The following is an 18,708-nucleotide window of genomic DNA, read 5'->3' as shown; positions in this document are numbered from 1 at the left end:
CATCCTTCCATCTATAGCCTTAATTTTCGATAGGTATAGCTTGCCCTCTTTTGCTACCCAATAGCGACTTAACTTTGGTGTACAATGTGCCTACCTCTCCTTCCTTCTCACATTTTTCCATTTCCTCACACTGTCTATATTCCACCAAGCCTCCCTTGCCCACCCAGTTTCACGTCGTAACCGATTATTTATTTCCCTATACTTTCTTTTATCCTGCTCTTGTCCACATTCTTCCACTTCCTTCTCTCCTCCATTTCTTTCACCATTGCATCCGTGACCCATGGCTTCTTTATCCTTCTGCTGTCATCTCAGCTAATTGACTTCTCCGCCTTTTTGACCATTCCAGTTTTAATTGTCCCATTCTTCCTCTACAGTCTGTGAATGTTCAATCTCCCGGATGCTATTTTCCACTAGTCTCAAATATTCTCTCCTCTTAGTCCCCCCCAGAGCTTCTACATTCCATTTCCTTGCCTTCTTAACTTTCATAAGTCTTTTGAATCCTACGTTGCACATCACGAGCATTAGGTTGTGGTCTGAATCCACATCTGCTGCTGGGAAGCTGTGCGAGATTTTCACACTATCACTAAACCTCTGTCTTACCATAATGTAGTCTATATGATATTTTCCCATATCCCCTGGACATTTCCATGTGTACCTTTACCCTTTATGATTACTGAACCAAGCGTTAGTGATGAATAGCTTGTTTCACCTGCAAAATTCTACTGCTTCTCTGGACTTCTTGGAACCGTAGAACATTTCTATGGCTGGTCAAAACCAAATACATACGTGAGTTGTAAATGACCTTTTGTACCTTTCCCACACCTCACATATACTGATGTGTCTTCTCAACTTCAAATCGAATACATAAGCTCTTTCCCCATCAAATTGCCCATTTTACTTCCAAAAATTTCCTAAATTCACTTTGTTCGCATCATGTGTAGCTCCACCTTAAAAATAACATAAGCTGTCGAAACATAGGGCAATCAATAGTAAAATTCTGTGGTCCATAATAACGTTTTTTCTGTCATTTTGAATCAATCAAATAGTTTTAAAAATATTTTTTCGAATTAAATAAATATACAAGTGTCATTTAAAGTACCGGTTTACGGTAGTTTTAGGAAAATGATTTATTAGCAATAAAATAAACATTCTCAACGGTTAAACTTAAGTATTCTAGGTACAACTGATAAGAGGATGCCAATTTTCACTATGTATTCGTAGTCCAGCCAAGTAAAAAACTCTTCATCTCCTATGAGACACGTACGTCACACTTTATACATCTACCTGAGAAGCCCATTCTGACATGGTGTAGCGTTGTGTGTGATTGCGCATGCTCAGCGTGACTAAATAGGCTTATGACGCTACAGATTTTAGGGGAGCTCCTCATGAGTCTTCCGGAAATAGTTTTTACTTTGGAAGATTTGCGTTTGCATTAGGACCACATCTACTGTTTATATGATCTTAAAACAAATGAGGTATGAATACATTATTATATTCCAATATTGGTTCAAGATCTCGAAAACCTAAATCTCGTTTCGAAATTTAATTCAAGCTATATTATAATCCACTCTTCTAATTTTAGGAATGTCCAGGATTTTTGTAACTCTCCTCTTTCTAAAATGCTCACTTCTTTCCTTGTGCCTGGGCTTGTACGAAGACCAAATTGGAAAATTCGACTGGTAATTAACATTTTGTTACAGTTTCATGTCGTGTTCTTTGTAGAATTAAAATTTTGCTGTTCTACTTGTTTATCCCTCGTAAAGTGTTTTTACATGTAATTTATTTATTTTTGGTAGGAGACAACAGTATGTAGGGCAGCCTATATTTTCACAGTTTGGTGAGCCGGATACCGGGAAAGTTTATGTAGCCACAGAGAAGAATGTTGTTGCGGCTTTTCATTGGAAAAGAGGTTCGTTTGTGGTGCAATAAAAATTTTCTGTGAAAAATTATACCAAGAATGCTTATCATTCTCGTGTATTTGTGTTCCATGCTGACTATGGCTCATTATAAGACACTATTCTCCAAACGTTCAAGGCTACGGATTAATGGCAATGCCCTGCTTTGGATAAAATCTTTGCAGTCATCTGCAATAAGTTAGATATTGCTACCAATCAGGCACTGGCTCTAATATTAATCTATCTAAGCCCTTTCAATTATGCCTAGGTATCTGTCAAGTCTCAATAATAACACCTTTGCTATTTAACATTTTATGAATGACCCTCCACGTTCAATTTCAGTTGGTAACCTACGTCTCTATGTTGATAATACCACCTGTTTTCTAGAGTCTAAAAATTGGGTTATTTCTGAACCTCGAACTGAGGGTTATTTCCCTAACATCCATCTCAAACATGAGCAATTGATGCCAAGCAAATAGACTCCGTAAACACTCGTAAATCTCTTCACCTGCAGTTTCACCTCTAAAGGTACCCTCCCACCTCCAGTTTCTTACTTAATTTTAAATAATAACATTCTCATCAGATTACATTCTGTCAAGTTTCTTGGCCTAATAATCAATGAAAACCTGGACTTGTCTGATCTCATAAAGTACACAAGGAAAAATTGCCCTTGGAATCTTTGTGATTAGTAAACTAGCTCCAATTTTATCTCTAGATACCCTGAAACTCCTATGTTACTCAAAAATTAAATTCTGCATTTCCTGTTATTCTGGGGCACTGACAACCCTTCCCACAAGATTTTTTTCCTCCAAAAGCAGACAGTAGGGTGGTTTCCTATAATTTTTTTATTGCCTAAATCGAAAGATTATTATTCCTGAAGTACATATTTCACTCTTTTAGATTTTTAAATGACGATATCTATTGTTTGCGATTAAATGAAAAGTGAAAATTTTCAAGCTCGGGAAAACGCGACGGGTAAGTATGAATGCCGGGGAAACTCCGTGTGACGTCGTTCTGGTTCCTGCTGCCGCAAGTGAGGTGACCTTGGGGCGAGGCTCTGAGCGCTGATACGATGCAGGATGCTAGCAGGTAGCAGAGTACCATGCTAGCTGGTAGCGCTTGGCTTAAATAAGGATTATTAATACCTTATCGAAAGAAGAAAACTTTCCGACCTTAGCCAGTTTTAATAGGTGATAATTAAGACATGTTTCCCTGAGCTCTGTGCCTCATGCATGCATTGGTAACCTCAGACGATGTAAAACTCCTATCTACTCATATAGAAACTAGGTCCCTGTGACATCATGTGGAGTGGCATCGCGTGGGCGCCAATCTAGCCTTTTTCAAATGAGGATAAAATTGACCCTTGCCATTCGCCTAAACCAGTATTTCTAAAACCAAATAATTTTTATATTATGAATACACTAATGGTGGGTAAGGAATCGCAATCAATGCCTTTCGTTTTCTTTGATGAAGGAAACTACCCTATTTAGCCAATGCTTCACCTCCCCCTCCGTACACCTGGCAGACCTTTATTCAAGAACCATACCATCCTGACAATTCCATCCCTGTATATACTTAGCTGCACCATATTTGTCAAACAAAACTCCCAAATATTCCCCCCTCACCATGATGTGCACTCCTACCGTACACAAAATAGTACGAATATCCAAGTATCCAGAGCTCCACTTCCTTTCTCTTGTGGTCCTTAACATGCAGTCTCAACAATCGATAGAATGTCGGGTATTGAATAACTTGCTTCTCTGCCATTGTTCAATTGCCATGTATAGAAGCTACTTGTCGATGAAGCATATTTTTACACATCTGAATTTATCGAATCGGAGTGTGATTGTGGCAGCCCTTGAACTTATTTTTTTAATGTATTTATTTCAACTAAGCCCTGAAGTGTTCTTTTTTCTACTTTGTTTTTTATCTTGATGTATCTTTTTGAAAGTTTCTATGCTACTTGGTACAAAAAAAATTATGGCTGTTATAACTGAATCGTTATATATACAGGTCTGGTCTGGAGGCAAGTTTTGGAAAGAGGTGATCAAGGAGCCATAAATCTATTATATGTCGGGCCAGAAGTATTGACAGTGTCTGGTTCAAATCCTGTTTATGTACGTAAATGGGATGCCAATTATGGATTCATTACTATGGATGCCACAATTCAGTCAAAGCACCTCGACAGGTAAGCTTCACTAAGTGAAACGAGCGACGTTTATTTGATCATTCCTCTTATAAAAGCACAAACTTTTTTATACCAGCCCAGGTGATAAGAAGTGGTCCTTAAAAAGTGGAATACTTTACCAAGTGCACCTGAATTTGCCATCGCAGATTGCTGTGAGCACGTATTCTGCCTATGGAGGGGCTGAATTAAGTTATCGATTGATTCCATCACAATGGGTCTCCAAAACTACTCGGTAAGCAACAAATCTCTAGCAGAGATATCTACATTTTTTAGAACACCGATGCCCATAATTCCTAATGTTTGATACTGAGGAATGCATGCTATTCAAAAGTAATTTTTTTCATTATTACTGTATAGAAAGAATCACTTTTGTACCTGGCCTTGTATGTTACAATTTACAAAAGAGGACATTCATGTAATTGTTTTTAAAATTTATTTATTTATCAAATTGTCCACATACAGCATAGTTTGCCATTTTATAGTGGCACAGTATAACAAACATAAAAGCACAAACACATCAAACATAATTAATTTAAATAAATAACAATACATTGAAGTAAGAAGCTCTTTGACCTTAAGAGCTTACATTAAGGTAGGAAAGAGTGCGGTTTGTAAAGGAGTGGTTTGGAATGGAGAACGGGTCAATGTGATCTGGAAGGGAATTTATGAGGGAAGAGAGGCGGGAGAGGATGGAACGTTTGGTTAGTGACAATCTGGGAATGGGCACATGGAGGAGCGAATGCGTTCGAGTGGGTCTGCATGGAACTTTAAAGTTTAGATTGGAGACGAGATCGGGACAGTCTATGGAAGAGTTTAGAATGCTATGTATTAGTTTTAAATCAGATTTTAAGATTAAATTTGGAATATTAGATACAGAGAGAGTTTGCAAAACAGAATCAGCGGACATATTACGAAGATGAGGGGCTCTGCACTTAACTATATTAGTGAAAAAATTTGTCACACTTTTAAGAGCCAAAACATTGGATGAGGCTGAGATTGTCCAAATGGGGGAGCAATACATTATAACGGGAATGACAATAGTTGAAAAATATGCGCGTAATGCTATCGGGTCTGCAATTTCTGAGAAGCGGTAGAGGAGGCCAAGGAGAGACATAGCTTTGCTTTTAATTTTTGTAATATGCTCACAGTAATTTAATTTTTGATCCATTAAGACACCTAAGTCTTTGATGGTGGAGACTCGTCTGAGGGGAAGGGAGTTTAAACTGTACCTGAAATCATAAGGGGACTTTTTTAGCGAAATGGAAATTATGTTGCATTTATTAGCGTTTAGGCGGAGATTCCAGGTGTTGCACCACTCTGAAACCTTGTTCAATGCATCCTGTAGGTTATGGCAGTCTGCGATATTGTTAATTTGCTTAAAAATTTTGCAGTCATCTGCGTAAAAAAGGGTATGGGCTTGAGAGGGATGTACAAGGGAGGCCAGATCGTCAATGAAAAGATTAAATAAATATGGCCCGAGTACACTTCCCTGAGGTACTCCGGATGTTGTGGGTGACCATTGGGATGAGCAGCCAGGAAGTATTACACGCTGGCATCTATTGTTGAGGAAAGAGTCCACTAGGTTTAGAAAATTTCCATGCAGGTTAAAGCGATGAGAGAGTTTGTGAAGGAGAAGAGAGTGGTCAAGAGAGTCGAAAGCTTTCGAGAAATCTAAGAATATTGCGTCAAGTTGAGCTTTATTGGAGATGGAAACGACTGCATGATGCTGAAAAAGAGCTAAGTTGGTCAGGCAGGAGCGTCCCGGAAGGAAACCATGCTGATTATTTGATAAAAAAGGAGAAGTGAAGTAGTAGAGCCTGTTGAGAATAATCCTTTCACAAACTGAAGATAGTATCGGAAGTATCGATATTGGGCGGTAGTTTGAGACTTCATCTTTAGGGCCATTTTTATGTATGGGAATGATGTTGGCAATTTTCCATTGGGAGGGGAAGGTGCCAAGGGAAAAGCAACGGTTCAGTAGGAGGCTCAATGGAAGAGAGAGGGAGGATGCGCAATGTCTAATTAGTTTGGGGCTCAAACCATTGGGACCAGGGGCACGATGGAGAGGGATTTTGGAGAGATACTCAAATACTTCTTTGGGATCTGTGATAACGTTAGATAGACAATGGTCACGAATTGGCGTGGGGATGTTACAATTTTATTAGAGAGAGTAGATGAAGGAGCTAAGCAATCAGTAAAGAATTGATTGAATAAGTTTGGTCTATCTGGACCCACAGCCTCGAGATTGTTATAGGTCACGTGAAGGGGGATGCGTGGAGACTTTCGGCGACTATTCACAAAGGACCAGAATTTTCTTGGGTTGGAGGAAATGGATGAACACATGCCCTGAACATACTCCTTGTGATCACAGCGAATTAGCGTTTTGGAACAGCGACGAAGGTTAGTGTATGTAGTTCAAGTTTCCTCGTTCGGGAAAGATTTATAAAGATACCAAGCACGGTTCTTGTTTCCAAGTGAGCGAATGGTATCTGCTTTGAACCAAGAGGGGAATTTTTTTGACTTAGGTTTCACAATGGGCACAAAATCTTTGACCGCACTCTCAAGGATTGAGTAAAGAAAGTCCACACCTTCTTCCGGAGACATAGAAGCAAGGATACCCCAGGGTATGAGGTCGAGACAGCGATTTATGTCGTCCCAACATGCCTTCGACCAAGCAGGGAATGGCTTAGGGGGCGGGGTAGGAACCCCGCGGTGCTTCTTGGAACGTTGGACGAGGAACACTGCATCGAGGGAGTCGTGGTCGGAGTCGAAAATATTTCGCCCGGGGGTGACTGCCTCCGGGGCAATGGTCGCAAGAAGTAAGTCCAGCATTGCCGCATTTCGAGTTCCGTGTAGGCAGTATTGAGGAAGGCCAAGAGCATTTACAAAATTTTGAAGAAAGAAAACGTCATGGGCGTTGGTTGGACAGCCGCTTGTTGGGTTTTTCCATTGAATTGAAAGATTAAAATCACCAACCAGAATTACAGGACCTAGGTTAATAGCTCTGAACACAGAATCTAGACAATGTTCCAGAATAGTAATGTCACTGTTAGGGGGACGGTAAAAGCAACCAACATAGATTTTACATGCCTTAGAGTGTTCACCTGAGACTAGTGACACCTCACTCCATAATAATAATGACTTTTCTTTCCATCAAGCTATCTCCATTATTATAAAATAAGCCGCATATTATAAAATAATAGCATAATATTTGCTGAGCACAAAACGTGTGCCATAGATGTACCCCTTGTGCACCACATTTTTTATTATAAGGCAACCTCTCATGTCTTTGGAAGGGCTGGGTGTTCTTTCAGGTGTATGTGGTATGCAGCTTCATACTTAAATTTCACTTGTTGGCATTAATTACTTAAAATTTTTAGGAATTTTTGCTGTAAATGCAAGTTTAAAAGAAACACACATTAATATGTTGCTAAATATGTATTATGATACCATGTAATACCACAAAAATAAGTTATTTATTAATAAACCAGGTAAATATGGAAACAGTTTCAAGGTTTCAGTTAGTGGCTGCTCTGTATGGAGAGCAGTCAATGTGTGTTCATATGTTGCATGTCAAGCACTCTACACAAAGCTTCACTGGTATATTTAGTTTTCATGGGCTGCTTTTGTTGCTGGGGGCTGATATTTGTAAGTTGGTTTTACCCATTGCATGTGTGTATTTTCATCAGAGACTGATGCTCCTTCAGTCACTCTTCTTCTGTATACTGGTGCATATTCTACAGGTTTTTGGAAGCTTAAGTCTGTTATTGTGTAATGATACAACTGCCTGACAAAATTCTAGTTGAATTATGTCTCTTTCTGACTTTGCATTGGCATTCATACGTGTTGAGCATCAGTGCACCAGCAATAAAAAGTGAGCTAAGTGTAGTTTTACTCTGAAGTATAGCCCTAGAGGAATACATCCCAATCCATTCGATCCAATATTTCCCCTCAAGCATTGGGGCAAGAGATATGTATACTTTTCCATCTGTTCAGAAATTTAGAGCACTGTCCCAAACTCAATATTAAATTTATTCCACAGCATGGAGATATGGTTTACGCTAAGGAATTTTCAAAGTCCTCACTGAAGCAGTTTTGCCTTCATGACACGTGGTATGGCATGTAATGCTGCACTTCTTAAAATAGTATGTATTAGGGACCACATATGCACTAAGTGAAGTGAGGACAACAATCGATGAAGCATTTGTTGGTGTCATATTTCATTTTTAGGGAAAAATCTGCTGATAGATTAACTCTTCAATGCTGGACCACATTACAGCTTTCACTTATACTGGGGTATGGCAATTTGGCTGTGCACATAGAGATAAGGGTACAAAATTTGGTTCTACTGAGGTTTATAGAAATGCAAGAGAACATAAAATTGAAACGATGTAGCTGAATTGTTTTGAAGCATCACCAGCTTCATGGTTGTTGCTAGGCACCAAGTATGCAGTACTGTTGGCATCAAAATGATATGCTACTGTACTTTGCAGATTTATATCTGGGCTAAAGGGCCTGCTAAAATAATGAATAATGCATCATTTAAAAGAAAATTTCATTTTATATTCTAATTTGTTTTTTGTTTTATGAAAAAGTCAAAAATGTAGACATGCCAGTGATATGACTCAGCACGCCATAATAATAGTTGTTTTGTCAACTTCATGTACTTTGTACCTCAACCCAGGGAAAAATAATAAATCTACAGCATTCATCTTCCACAATAAGTTGCAAACATTAATAGAGTTAAAATAAAATGGCTTTGACATATTTATAGAATGTACAATTTGTTGTTAATTAGCAAAAACGTTTAAACATTATCCAGTTCTGCAGTTTACCCCCAAAGAAGAAAATTATACTGATAGAAACCCTTTTTAATTTTTTTGTAATTCTTCTATGATCCGAAAATACATGATTCATATGTAGCATAACTTATATATGGACATTATGAAAATATGCCAGAGTGAAAGATTGCTGCGTTGCCACGTCTTGCACAGGAAACTCAAAAGGAATATTTGGGTGAACTGCAACTGAAACATTTCCCTTCAAGCTTTATGAAACTTTGTGACATTCAATAAATCAAACTTTGCATTAAGTAAATCAATCATAAATGCTTAACGTGGTTTTAACAGCATTTGTCCTTTTAGTAAAGTGGTCCTTTTTTCATCATTTTCTGAATTTTTGTCGCTAATTCTACTCAGTGCTACGGAAGAATGATGAAAATCAAATGGATCGACCGAGTTAGTAACGAGGAAGTCCTAAGAAGGGTAGGAGAGAAGAGAAGCCTCATGAAAACCTTGATAAGAAGACGGAACAACCTTATAGGCCACATCTTGAGACATGATGGCCTGATGAAGACAATCGTCGAAGGACAAGTGGAAGGCAAGAATGGAAAAGGAAGACCCCGAACAAAATATATGGATCAAGTAAAGAGAGATGTGAAAGAGAAGAAATACGAAGGTGTGAAAAGATTAGCTGATAGGAGAACTGAGTGGAGAGCTGCGTCAAACCAATCCGAGGATTGTTGACCAGTGATGATGAATTCTACTCAAACCAGGAGATAGAATGAATGTAAATAATGACTGAAAATCTACCTTTTACAGCCTTTGAGCAGCCTGGAAATGCTTTTTCTATCCTGCTTTGGAACCCACATGTGCAGTTTCGATAGTTCATTCTCGTGAAACCTGTCCATGCTCCCCAATCCACCTCCCACCTCGCATCCAAATCCTCCCGTGGTGAAAGCGCTATGAAAAACAAGTAAAGCATGGCCTTGAGGAGACAATGCATTGGAACTATGAGGGCACAACTTCCCTAAAAATACTTTAGAAAGGTTGTAAAGGTTTCCAACCCTTGCCTGCCTTCGAACCCCTACTCACTGCTTTCATTATTCGGACTCATTAACCACTCCACTTTTTGAGCCACTCACCTCTCTTCCCTAAGCTCCCAGCGTGTTGCTATCCTTTCTTTTACTTTCACCTATGGTGCTGTGTTCACCTTTTTTTTGCTGTTTTCTAAGAAGAACTTTAATTTTGGAATTTCTGAATACCTACAATGTCATCCGTTAGGTACTCCTACTGTCCTACTCTCCTTCCAACTTCATTGTTACTGTCAAAAATAAGTTTATGCATTGCAATTACTCCTTCAGTTCAGCTGAAAATTCAGTGTGATCAAGGTGCATCCTATAAAGAAAAGTGTCCAATGACTGCAAAATCTAAGAACAAAAAGTTCCAACGAGGAAAATCGGAAAGAGAGAAACCCAAGAACTCCAGAGGATGTGATAAAGATACTATCGCCAACATTAAGAAGCTTTTTCTTGGTGTAAACTCATGTGATTTGGTTATTGACTCCAAAAAAGTGGTTTACAATGTGGCAGTTTTTGCAGGTGTGAGTGAGAGAACAGTACAAAACGTCATAAAAGAAAGAAGAGAAAGTATCAATGTTGATTTGTCTTAGCCAAAAAGAAGTTGCAAACGAGCGTACATTTTGCTCAACGAGTTCACCAAAGGAGTTATTCGAAGAAAACCACTTGAATTTTAACACAAAAAAGAATTTCCAACAATTAACAAAATACTGGATAGGTTGAAGTCAGATCTAGAGGATTTTCCTGACATAAGCCCCAGTACAATGCTGAAGTGGCTAAAATGGCTGGGGCTCTCAGTCCAAAAATTAAAAAATAAGCCCGCACTATAGGAAAATCCATGATTATGCTCTCTAGTAATATTAAGACAATAGTTACATAGTTTTGAATTTTTTTCTGAATTTCTGCTACTACTGCTGGTTATGTGATTCAAATGTTAACTTATTATGGTTCCTTTTTAGTTTCTAAATGAGACTTCTCAGGTCTTTGGAATTTATTCTAAAAAAATAATTAGAAATAATGCATGAGCATGTACGTTCTTCATGTCTTTATATGATTCTTTTTTATTTGTAGGTGTATTGTGATTGGGGGATTGTTGGCATGCCTTCAAGACAAAGTATTGAGGGTAATTGACATGTGTGAGGAAGATAGTAGCTTCAAAATAGTCAGTCTACCATTCCTTGAGCAGTGGAGTGATTTGGACATTGGTCTGATTAATGGTGCCAAAAAAGTCATTGAAATAACAAGCTCAAGTGAAGGAAAAAAGGCTATATTCTCTCTAGATGGTATCCCTGAAGAAATAGTGAAACCATCCATAATAGTTGCCTCAAATGCACTAGTTTCTGCCATTCAATGGGAGAAAAATCAACTTGGCATAATAAGTGCTGTGCAGTCGGAGAATGTGAGTTGAATTTTTAATTATTTTTATGGTGATTTTTTAATTTAAGAAAAGTGAGATGCTTAGTGTAATCGGTTGAAATTGATTATTTCTACAGTTGATGTGGATTTTACTGTTAAGGCCCAGAAAAAAAGTGTTTTGTATAAAATTATATAAATATGTCCAATATTCTAATAATGGGGAACCTGAATGGATTGTCGATTGCTATAAAAACCTATTTCGAACAAATAAAACAGATATATTAGCTTGCAAAAATACCTAAAGTTTCTCGATTCATCATCATTCAAAGAAATAAAAAAATTGACTTTAAAAATCAAGCAAAATTTCTCTGAGCTGACCACTGTGCAAAGACACCCAAGCTCTGCCGAGGCCAGGCGTGACGTCATATGTGCCTAAACTGCCATTGAGAGTCTGTAAAAATGCTGAGCGCATGCAGTAAACATTGTTTTGAGGGAGTATTTAGCTGCTCATTGTCACTTGTTCATGTGCTGTTATTCTTGGGTAAGTTTTCCTATTGCTATTTTGCCACGGTTATTGCTTGGGATATTAATAATGCAAAATCAGGATGATGAAATACAAGCTTTTTACCTTGTATATTTCAGTTTTCGGAAAAATGGATGATAATGTTGCTAATTTGGATAGCATACCTGATAGATGCCACGACTCGTGGAATTAGTTATGGCAAATTATTGCTATACGTCAGTGGAAAATCACGATTTAAAAGAAACTTGTAATAGTGGAGGATAACGATTGGTTAAATTATGCATGAATGCCCGAATTTTCTTGGTTTCCATGTTTCATGGGATGCTTTCCATGTTCCATGCTTAGGTGCATTTTCTTACCATCTACCACTCCGTTTAATCCATTTTCATTTAGTTTTATGTTTACGTAAAATCACAATGGTTCTTCAGAAAGTACCTACGGTAAAGATTTACTGGTGGAATTAGCTGGTGTAGGCCTCAAGAATTATATGCGTACACATCTTTAGATGCATTGACTATATTATGTTTCATTTTCAACCGGATCACGAGCCCCAACCTTTGCAACAAGGGAGTTAAACACAGTAGTGATGGCATAAATGACTCTTTCTGGTAAGCTGAGTCACTGCTCACAGCACACTTCGGTGACCGCTCACACAGCGCGACGAACAATAAGCAAAGCTTTTCTGGGTTGTGGGGGGAAAGATGGGAGTGGCAGAAAGGGAGGGGAAGGTGGTGAGGGGGGGAAGATGTACAAGTGACAATGTGCTCCCTTTGACCTGCCAAACAAGCAATGAGCCTCACATTCTAGCATGCACAATGTACGTGTGAGTCATGTGTACATGAAGTCCGACTCCCTCCACTCGTGACTCGAACGTGCAGTGTGTGTGTGTGGCGAGAGTCGTGAAATCAGGGTGTCTTGCTCCCCCTCGCACAACTTCAGTACACAGTGTGTACGGATAGAGTCGTGTGTGGAGGGAGTTGCAACTCACCAAATAAGACTCTCTTGCCTCACAGCTCAATCAGCGGAGTCACGCATCTGTACTGACTCACTCGTACAGTGCCCATCACTACAATACAGTTCTAAATAGTTTCAAGTCTTTTTTGTGCATTTCATCACAGCTTCAATAGATCTTCAAGAGACTTAAAACACAAATTCTCTCACTCAGAAATGGTCACAGTAGCTAATTTACTTCGGTTGTTTAGGTTGTAATGATTCAGAACGACCTTCATGACCTTTCTAGTCACGGCAACAGAGAAAATTCCACCAATTTGGGCCCAAACTCGTACGTTAAAAAGTCATTTTAATAATATCAAGTAAATCCGTAATTTTGAACAACGTATCCCTAGTTGGAGGGTTTATCACATAATTTGTGTACATTTCTATACTTGCATTGATATGATCTTCACAGATGAAAGACAGTTTTCTTTGAAAAATCTTCTGGATTTCTGCAAATAGCTCCTAGCCATTGCCTTCTTGCGTTTTTAAGGAAACTAATTGATAGTTTATCAGGCACCTTGGTTGAGGTATTTCTACAGCCAGGTGTTAAACAATATGTATACCTCGAACTCATCTTGCTGGCTAATTACAATGCTAGGGAGTTGGATGGATGTATGGAGCAGGCACTGCAAAATGAAGGTGAAAGTTCAGGATTTAAACAATATTGCCCATGTATTTCTCGCAATTAAAGTGAAATATAAATGGTATACCATTAAATGATCACCCACTGTTAAAAATCTCTGGTGGACTCACTTTTGAGTTTAGTGGGCATGCTTGAATCACCTTTATTGGTGCACTGTTGGCCCAGCGGTGGATAGCTTCCTGTGATGTTTCAGCACAGGTGACATCATTGGGGCTTCTTCAGCAGTGGCTTGGCAGGGAAGGAGTTTTTGGTACGCTTTTAAATTCGTTGTAATTATCATGGAAAATCTCGCGAACAAAAACTCAGATTTACATGTAGTTTTTTTTGTTGAATTCAGAAAATAATTTGCTGCCTGCCTGTGAAATTAAAAAAAATTCATGCAAGTTCTCCATTATCACCCTAATCCTATCATTCTCCTTACGGAACTCTCATATTTTTTATCTGTAACAAGCAAGGGAAAAAGTAGTGTTTTGACTCAATATCATAACTTGGTAAATCTGAGAAATTCTTTTGAGAGTTGAAACGTAAAATTTCAAGTGCACTTAAAATGCACCTCCCCCACATCCAGCCCATAGCTGAAGGATCCCTAGTGATGATAACTTAGCCGAAACACAGCCTGCAGGAGCCTCCCAATTGGCTGTTATTGCACAAGGTGGTGTGGTTGAAGCATGCTCATGCAATCCACCAAGGAACCATTCTCTGATTTGTAGCTACTTAAGCAATCATCTTTTGTATACAGTCAATACCAAATGTTGCTAGTCAGTAACATTGACACAAAATTGTTCTTATCTTGATGTGTCATTGTATTGTTGCAGTGCACTGAGCATGTAAATAGCATAGGAAATAGTCCTGACATTTGAGCTTGCAATTTAAATAATTCTTTGCTCATAGTTGTACTAACGCACTTACCAAGATGTAATATAATGTACCTCTACATGCTCACATCTTTCTTGTGTAAAATTTGGGAAACATACTTGTATAGGTTTTATGAAACGCCTTGAGTAAAATGTATGTTATCAGTTATGTTTCTAATCCCATATATTAAGAGGTATTTTGAATATGATAATTTAATATTTCCTTTTTAGCAATATTCCGGCTTCATTGTGTAACTATTGATCGTTCTAAAGAACCGACTAATGTAATCATCAGATTTCTCCATGTGATGCTGTAATAGGTACTTATTGGAACTTGTGGAAGTCCAACAATGCCCCATAAGATTCTTGGACATAGTTGCGCGAGTCATTTTTTGTTTAGTACTGTGAAGATGTATTGAAATAAATTAAGCTGACTTCATGAAATCAATTGCGTGATGCTAATAGCACACTGAAATGGAGAAATCACTGGTTTGAATTGCATCAAAGTTTTTTGTGGAAATCATTCAAATCTGCTCTTATGTCAGTACAGTTGCATATTACTTTATCATTAATCCTTTAGCATATCTAGGATATAGAATTTTGCTAAGTTGGTGGTCCATGTAGAGAGCTTTCAATTTTCCTTCCATATTATGGATCCAGAAAGCATCATACCTATTAATTTTCTCGGAAAGCATTCAGTGAGGGCTCCAGATCAGAAAAATGCAAAAAAAAATTTTGAGCAATGTGTAACTGACCTTGCTCTTGTTAGTATTAGGTACTATTTCTTTCTAAGGTTAGCTCTCCTTCAATCAATTCACAATATGTGATTATTTTCTTCTCTATAGCTTCTGTTGGGGGACAGATTTCTACAATGAGGGCACTTCACCTCTAGTATTCCTTCTCCATTCCGCAATATTCCATCAGGTGATGCGGCGAGCAAAGGAAGTTTGTCATCTGCAATTAGGCCTGATGGATAAACTCTTTCACCACTCTTGCTTGTGAACTCGACCACAGCCTTTGCTTAGCTAACCTCCCTTAAATGTTGGGTATAGCAAACTTTTCACCAAATTTGTGCGAGGCATTTTTGTGCGTGAAATGTACACCCATTCAAAATTTGTGGCAGTTAGCGTCTTCAACCATGCCGCCACCAAATGTGGCATTGTCACTGCTTGTGTGTGCTTTTCTCTGACATCTTTCTTGCTGCTCACAGTGGGCCGAAATCAAAAAAAGCTGACCAAAATTCCTGTGGTCTTAAGTATTGCTAAATTAATGAAACTTTCTCTGAATAGTGTATTTTAAGGATAAAATGAAACTTATTTAGGATAATGTAGTCCACAATATTATTTAGGAGGGAAATAAAAATTGAAAATAGGGAATAGTGATGTGGGCACCATAATTGCCAGGGGCAAGTAAAAATTTTGATACAGGAATATCAAGGGAGAGATATTGTTAGCAACATTTAACTATGTAATAGCTTTTTGTAGGGTGAATGATGATTGAAAATTCCTATCGAGTCTTTTAAACTTGAAATTTTGGTAGTTGAAGCATAATAATACGTAAAGAAGAATATCAATAGCAAATATTTTTATTACTATTTGCTCAAAAACAAAGGCGTGCCAGTTTTAATACTATTCTGAGTGAAAGGGTAAAGACTCCTCATATTCTAAAATACTTTCACTATCTGCTGGAAGATTTTTCACCTCTTCTGGTATCTATTTTACTTTATGAGGAACCCCTACGGAACAAGAAATAAAAAGATCTGATATAAGCAGAAGCCTATGAAAAAGGTCATGGTTTGTGGCAATCCTAGAAACTTTCCTGGTATGTTTTTCACAATATCTTCTTATATCGTTGTGTTGGGCTTCCAACACCTCTTCAGAAAGCTGTCAAATAGGCAAATATGGCATTTTTCACTATTTCCGCCGCAAGTATGACAACGTGAATAGTTGATGGCCTGTCATCTTTGCATAAAAAAATCAGGGGTGCAAGTTGGTGCAAGATTTTTCTTTTCCCTCAAAGAATATAGAGTTCAGTCTAACACCTGGTGTAAATATCTCAGGAGCACATTCAAGATTTCATAGATTTTTATTGATTTTTGGTGAGAGCTATAAAAATTAAACTATATTTAAAAAAAAATGAACTTCAGTTTTATAAGCCCTAGACATTCTAAAATAATGATATGGTATTCCCGGTGCGAAACGAAAAAGTCGATGTTTTGGTTTTTGCCCAGCTTTTTTCTATTTCAACCCACTGTGCAACATTGGTTAGGCTCAACAACTTGAGAAAATCTTCTCTCTTCTCCTGATCTACCTCTTAATTCCCCTCATCTTCAATAGGGGCACTTTTGTCCACTTGGCTGTAATGTTCATCTGTACCAGCAAATCTGAATATTTTACCCCTGCTGGGTGGCATGCACTTAATCCTCATTTCCAATCCTCTACTTTTACTTACTACAAATCTTTTCATAAAATTACCCGTACTCTTATCTGTAATTCTCTTCTACATCGACATAATACCCTACAAGCCACCTAAAAGGCATGTGGCAGGGGGTGTTAGGACACCATCCGTTCTTACGTAAAAAGGAAGTGCTCTAAGGAAATTACGATTAGCATATGTTTAAGTTCTTTATGGTTCAGGGGAAAAACGAATTCCCATATTTATCCGTTTGGCAAAATATCTCTCTTAATTTATCGCTTCTGTCGGACTTGGAAATATAGTGCGGCTCTAATATTATGTTCTCCGTGTCACTCTTAAAGATGTCCATTCTCAATTGTTCAAGCAATCTAAGCCTAAGAACCAGTGGAAAATCCGAGAAACTTTTCTGCTCCTGATACGCCGGAAAACCTAAGATCATGCAATATATATTCATGATGAGGAGTATGAAGTAATTAGCCTATTACCATGATAATATATGTATGTATGGCAGCAAATAGGGGTATACACATTCAGTCAAATAGAAGTATAATGGCTGCCAGACTCTAAAGCCTCTGCACATTTAGAGCAGAGCACTGTGTGGAACTTTATGAAAAGTATCCTTTGCCCTACACTTTCAGAAATTAAGCTTACTTGCATACAAAATTGTTATTATAATTATTTTTGTGGACTCAATCCCGTAGATTACCCCAACGTGTCACCACTAATTCATAAGGGTTATTCTATTCTATTCTTGAAAACTCTTTAAGTATGTTAATGTCCATCATCAAATCTGTAATGATCACCTAGGTATTTTAAGCATGATTATAGGATCGGAAGCAGAATGAGACGTGCGGATAAATAAAGGATCAGGAATTTATGATACCTTCTGAACTAATGACAAATACAGGAATGAAGACTCTAGCCCACCCCTACAAAACTGTTGGCAAAATATACTCCTCAGGATTAATACCTGGATACTGCAAGAAGAATATCATTCTCTTGGAATGATAACTTGTCGATATACAGAATGTTTTGTACAAAGAAGTATATTTTTCAATTACGTATTCTTAGTAATTCCTATGATTCATGTTAGTCATCCCTCAAAAATTAGTTGCAGTAAATATTTATTCATAGAAGGTTGTAAATACCTGTTGATTTGATGATTTCATCTTTTTGTGCTAATTCTAGTTGTGGTAAAATTTATTTGGTGCAGCTATTCATGTTTTCTCATTCTCCTTGGGTTCTGTTGGATAATTTATTCCAGAGCCTTCAATTAGCATTGCATTTGCTGGATTCTGGTGATAATGTGGCAGAATTTCCATCTGAGCTTCAACTTCCTGTCACCGTCGGGAAAGTGAGCATTCAAGCATCACATTGTGTGCCAGGGAAAATGAAGAGCTGTATGCTGTTTCTCTCATCTGAGGATCATACAATCATGCTCTATCAGCTATCTGGTATTTTTTAATTTCTATTTTTCCTTTTAACTGCTTATCTTACTATTACACCTGGAGTAAACTCCCATGTACTGATAATTTAATTTTAATGAAACATGGTTCCATTTTTGGAGGGCCTTAACATTATCCCTCTAGCTGGTCATCGCACAATATCCTCTGGATCGGCTGTGGTCCATTCTCTATGGACCCCACACTTTCAATGGGTTGAGGTTTTTCTAGTTCATATGTTGGCCTAGATATCATGTGAATTTGTATGTGAACTTTTCATTCTGTGTAAATGAGATACGAAATCATCAACTGTAGCAATTATGGAAACCATGACTATTTAAAATCTTTTAATAATGGGGAACTGGGATATGGAATTTGGGAAGTGAGGGACAGAATTGAAATTTGGCATTTAAGAGTGGAAAGAAGAATCCAGTGAGGGGAGAAGGTAGTAGAATTTTGCAGGCGCAACCACCATTTATTGCCAGACTTGGTTTGGTCAAAACTAATGTTACAGGTGCTCATGGAAGATCCAGGAATAC

General features: G+C 38.0%; 1 protein-coding gene across 2 annotated transcripts in view; it reads left to right on the top strand.

Annotated features, from left to right (window-relative positions):
- The first annotated feature begins 1,495 nt into the window (after positions 1 to 1,495).
- The window catches only part of LOC124170501 (ER membrane protein complex subunit 1), a 58,110-nt gene continuing 40,897 nt past the window's right edge, over positions 1,496 to 18,708 (top strand). For both annotated transcript variants that reach the window (XM_046549264.1, XM_046549263.1), the window contains exons 1-6: positions 1,496 to 1,679; positions 1,797 to 1,909; positions 3,909 to 4,083; positions 4,160 to 4,315; positions 11,012 to 11,339; positions 17,992 to 18,181. In XM_046549264.1, coding sequence (XP_046405220.1) covers positions 1,585 to 1,679; positions 1,797 to 1,909; positions 3,909 to 4,083; positions 4,160 to 4,315; positions 11,012 to 11,339; positions 17,992 to 18,181 — 1,057 coding nt within the window. In that variant the 5' untranslated portion in view covers positions 1,496 to 1,584. The remainder of the gene's footprint in view (positions 1,680 to 1,796; positions 1,910 to 3,908; positions 4,084 to 4,159; positions 4,316 to 11,011; positions 11,340 to 17,991; positions 18,182 to 18,708) is intronic.

Source organism: Ischnura elegans, chromosome X (genome assembly GCF_921293095.1).
Source record: "Ischnura elegans chromosome X, ioIscEleg1.1, whole genome shotgun sequence".
Classification (NCBI taxonomy): Eukaryota; Metazoa; Arthropoda; class Insecta; order Odonata; family Coenagrionidae; genus Ischnura; species Ischnura elegans.
This window is presented reverse-complemented; position numbering and strand designations above follow the sequence as displayed.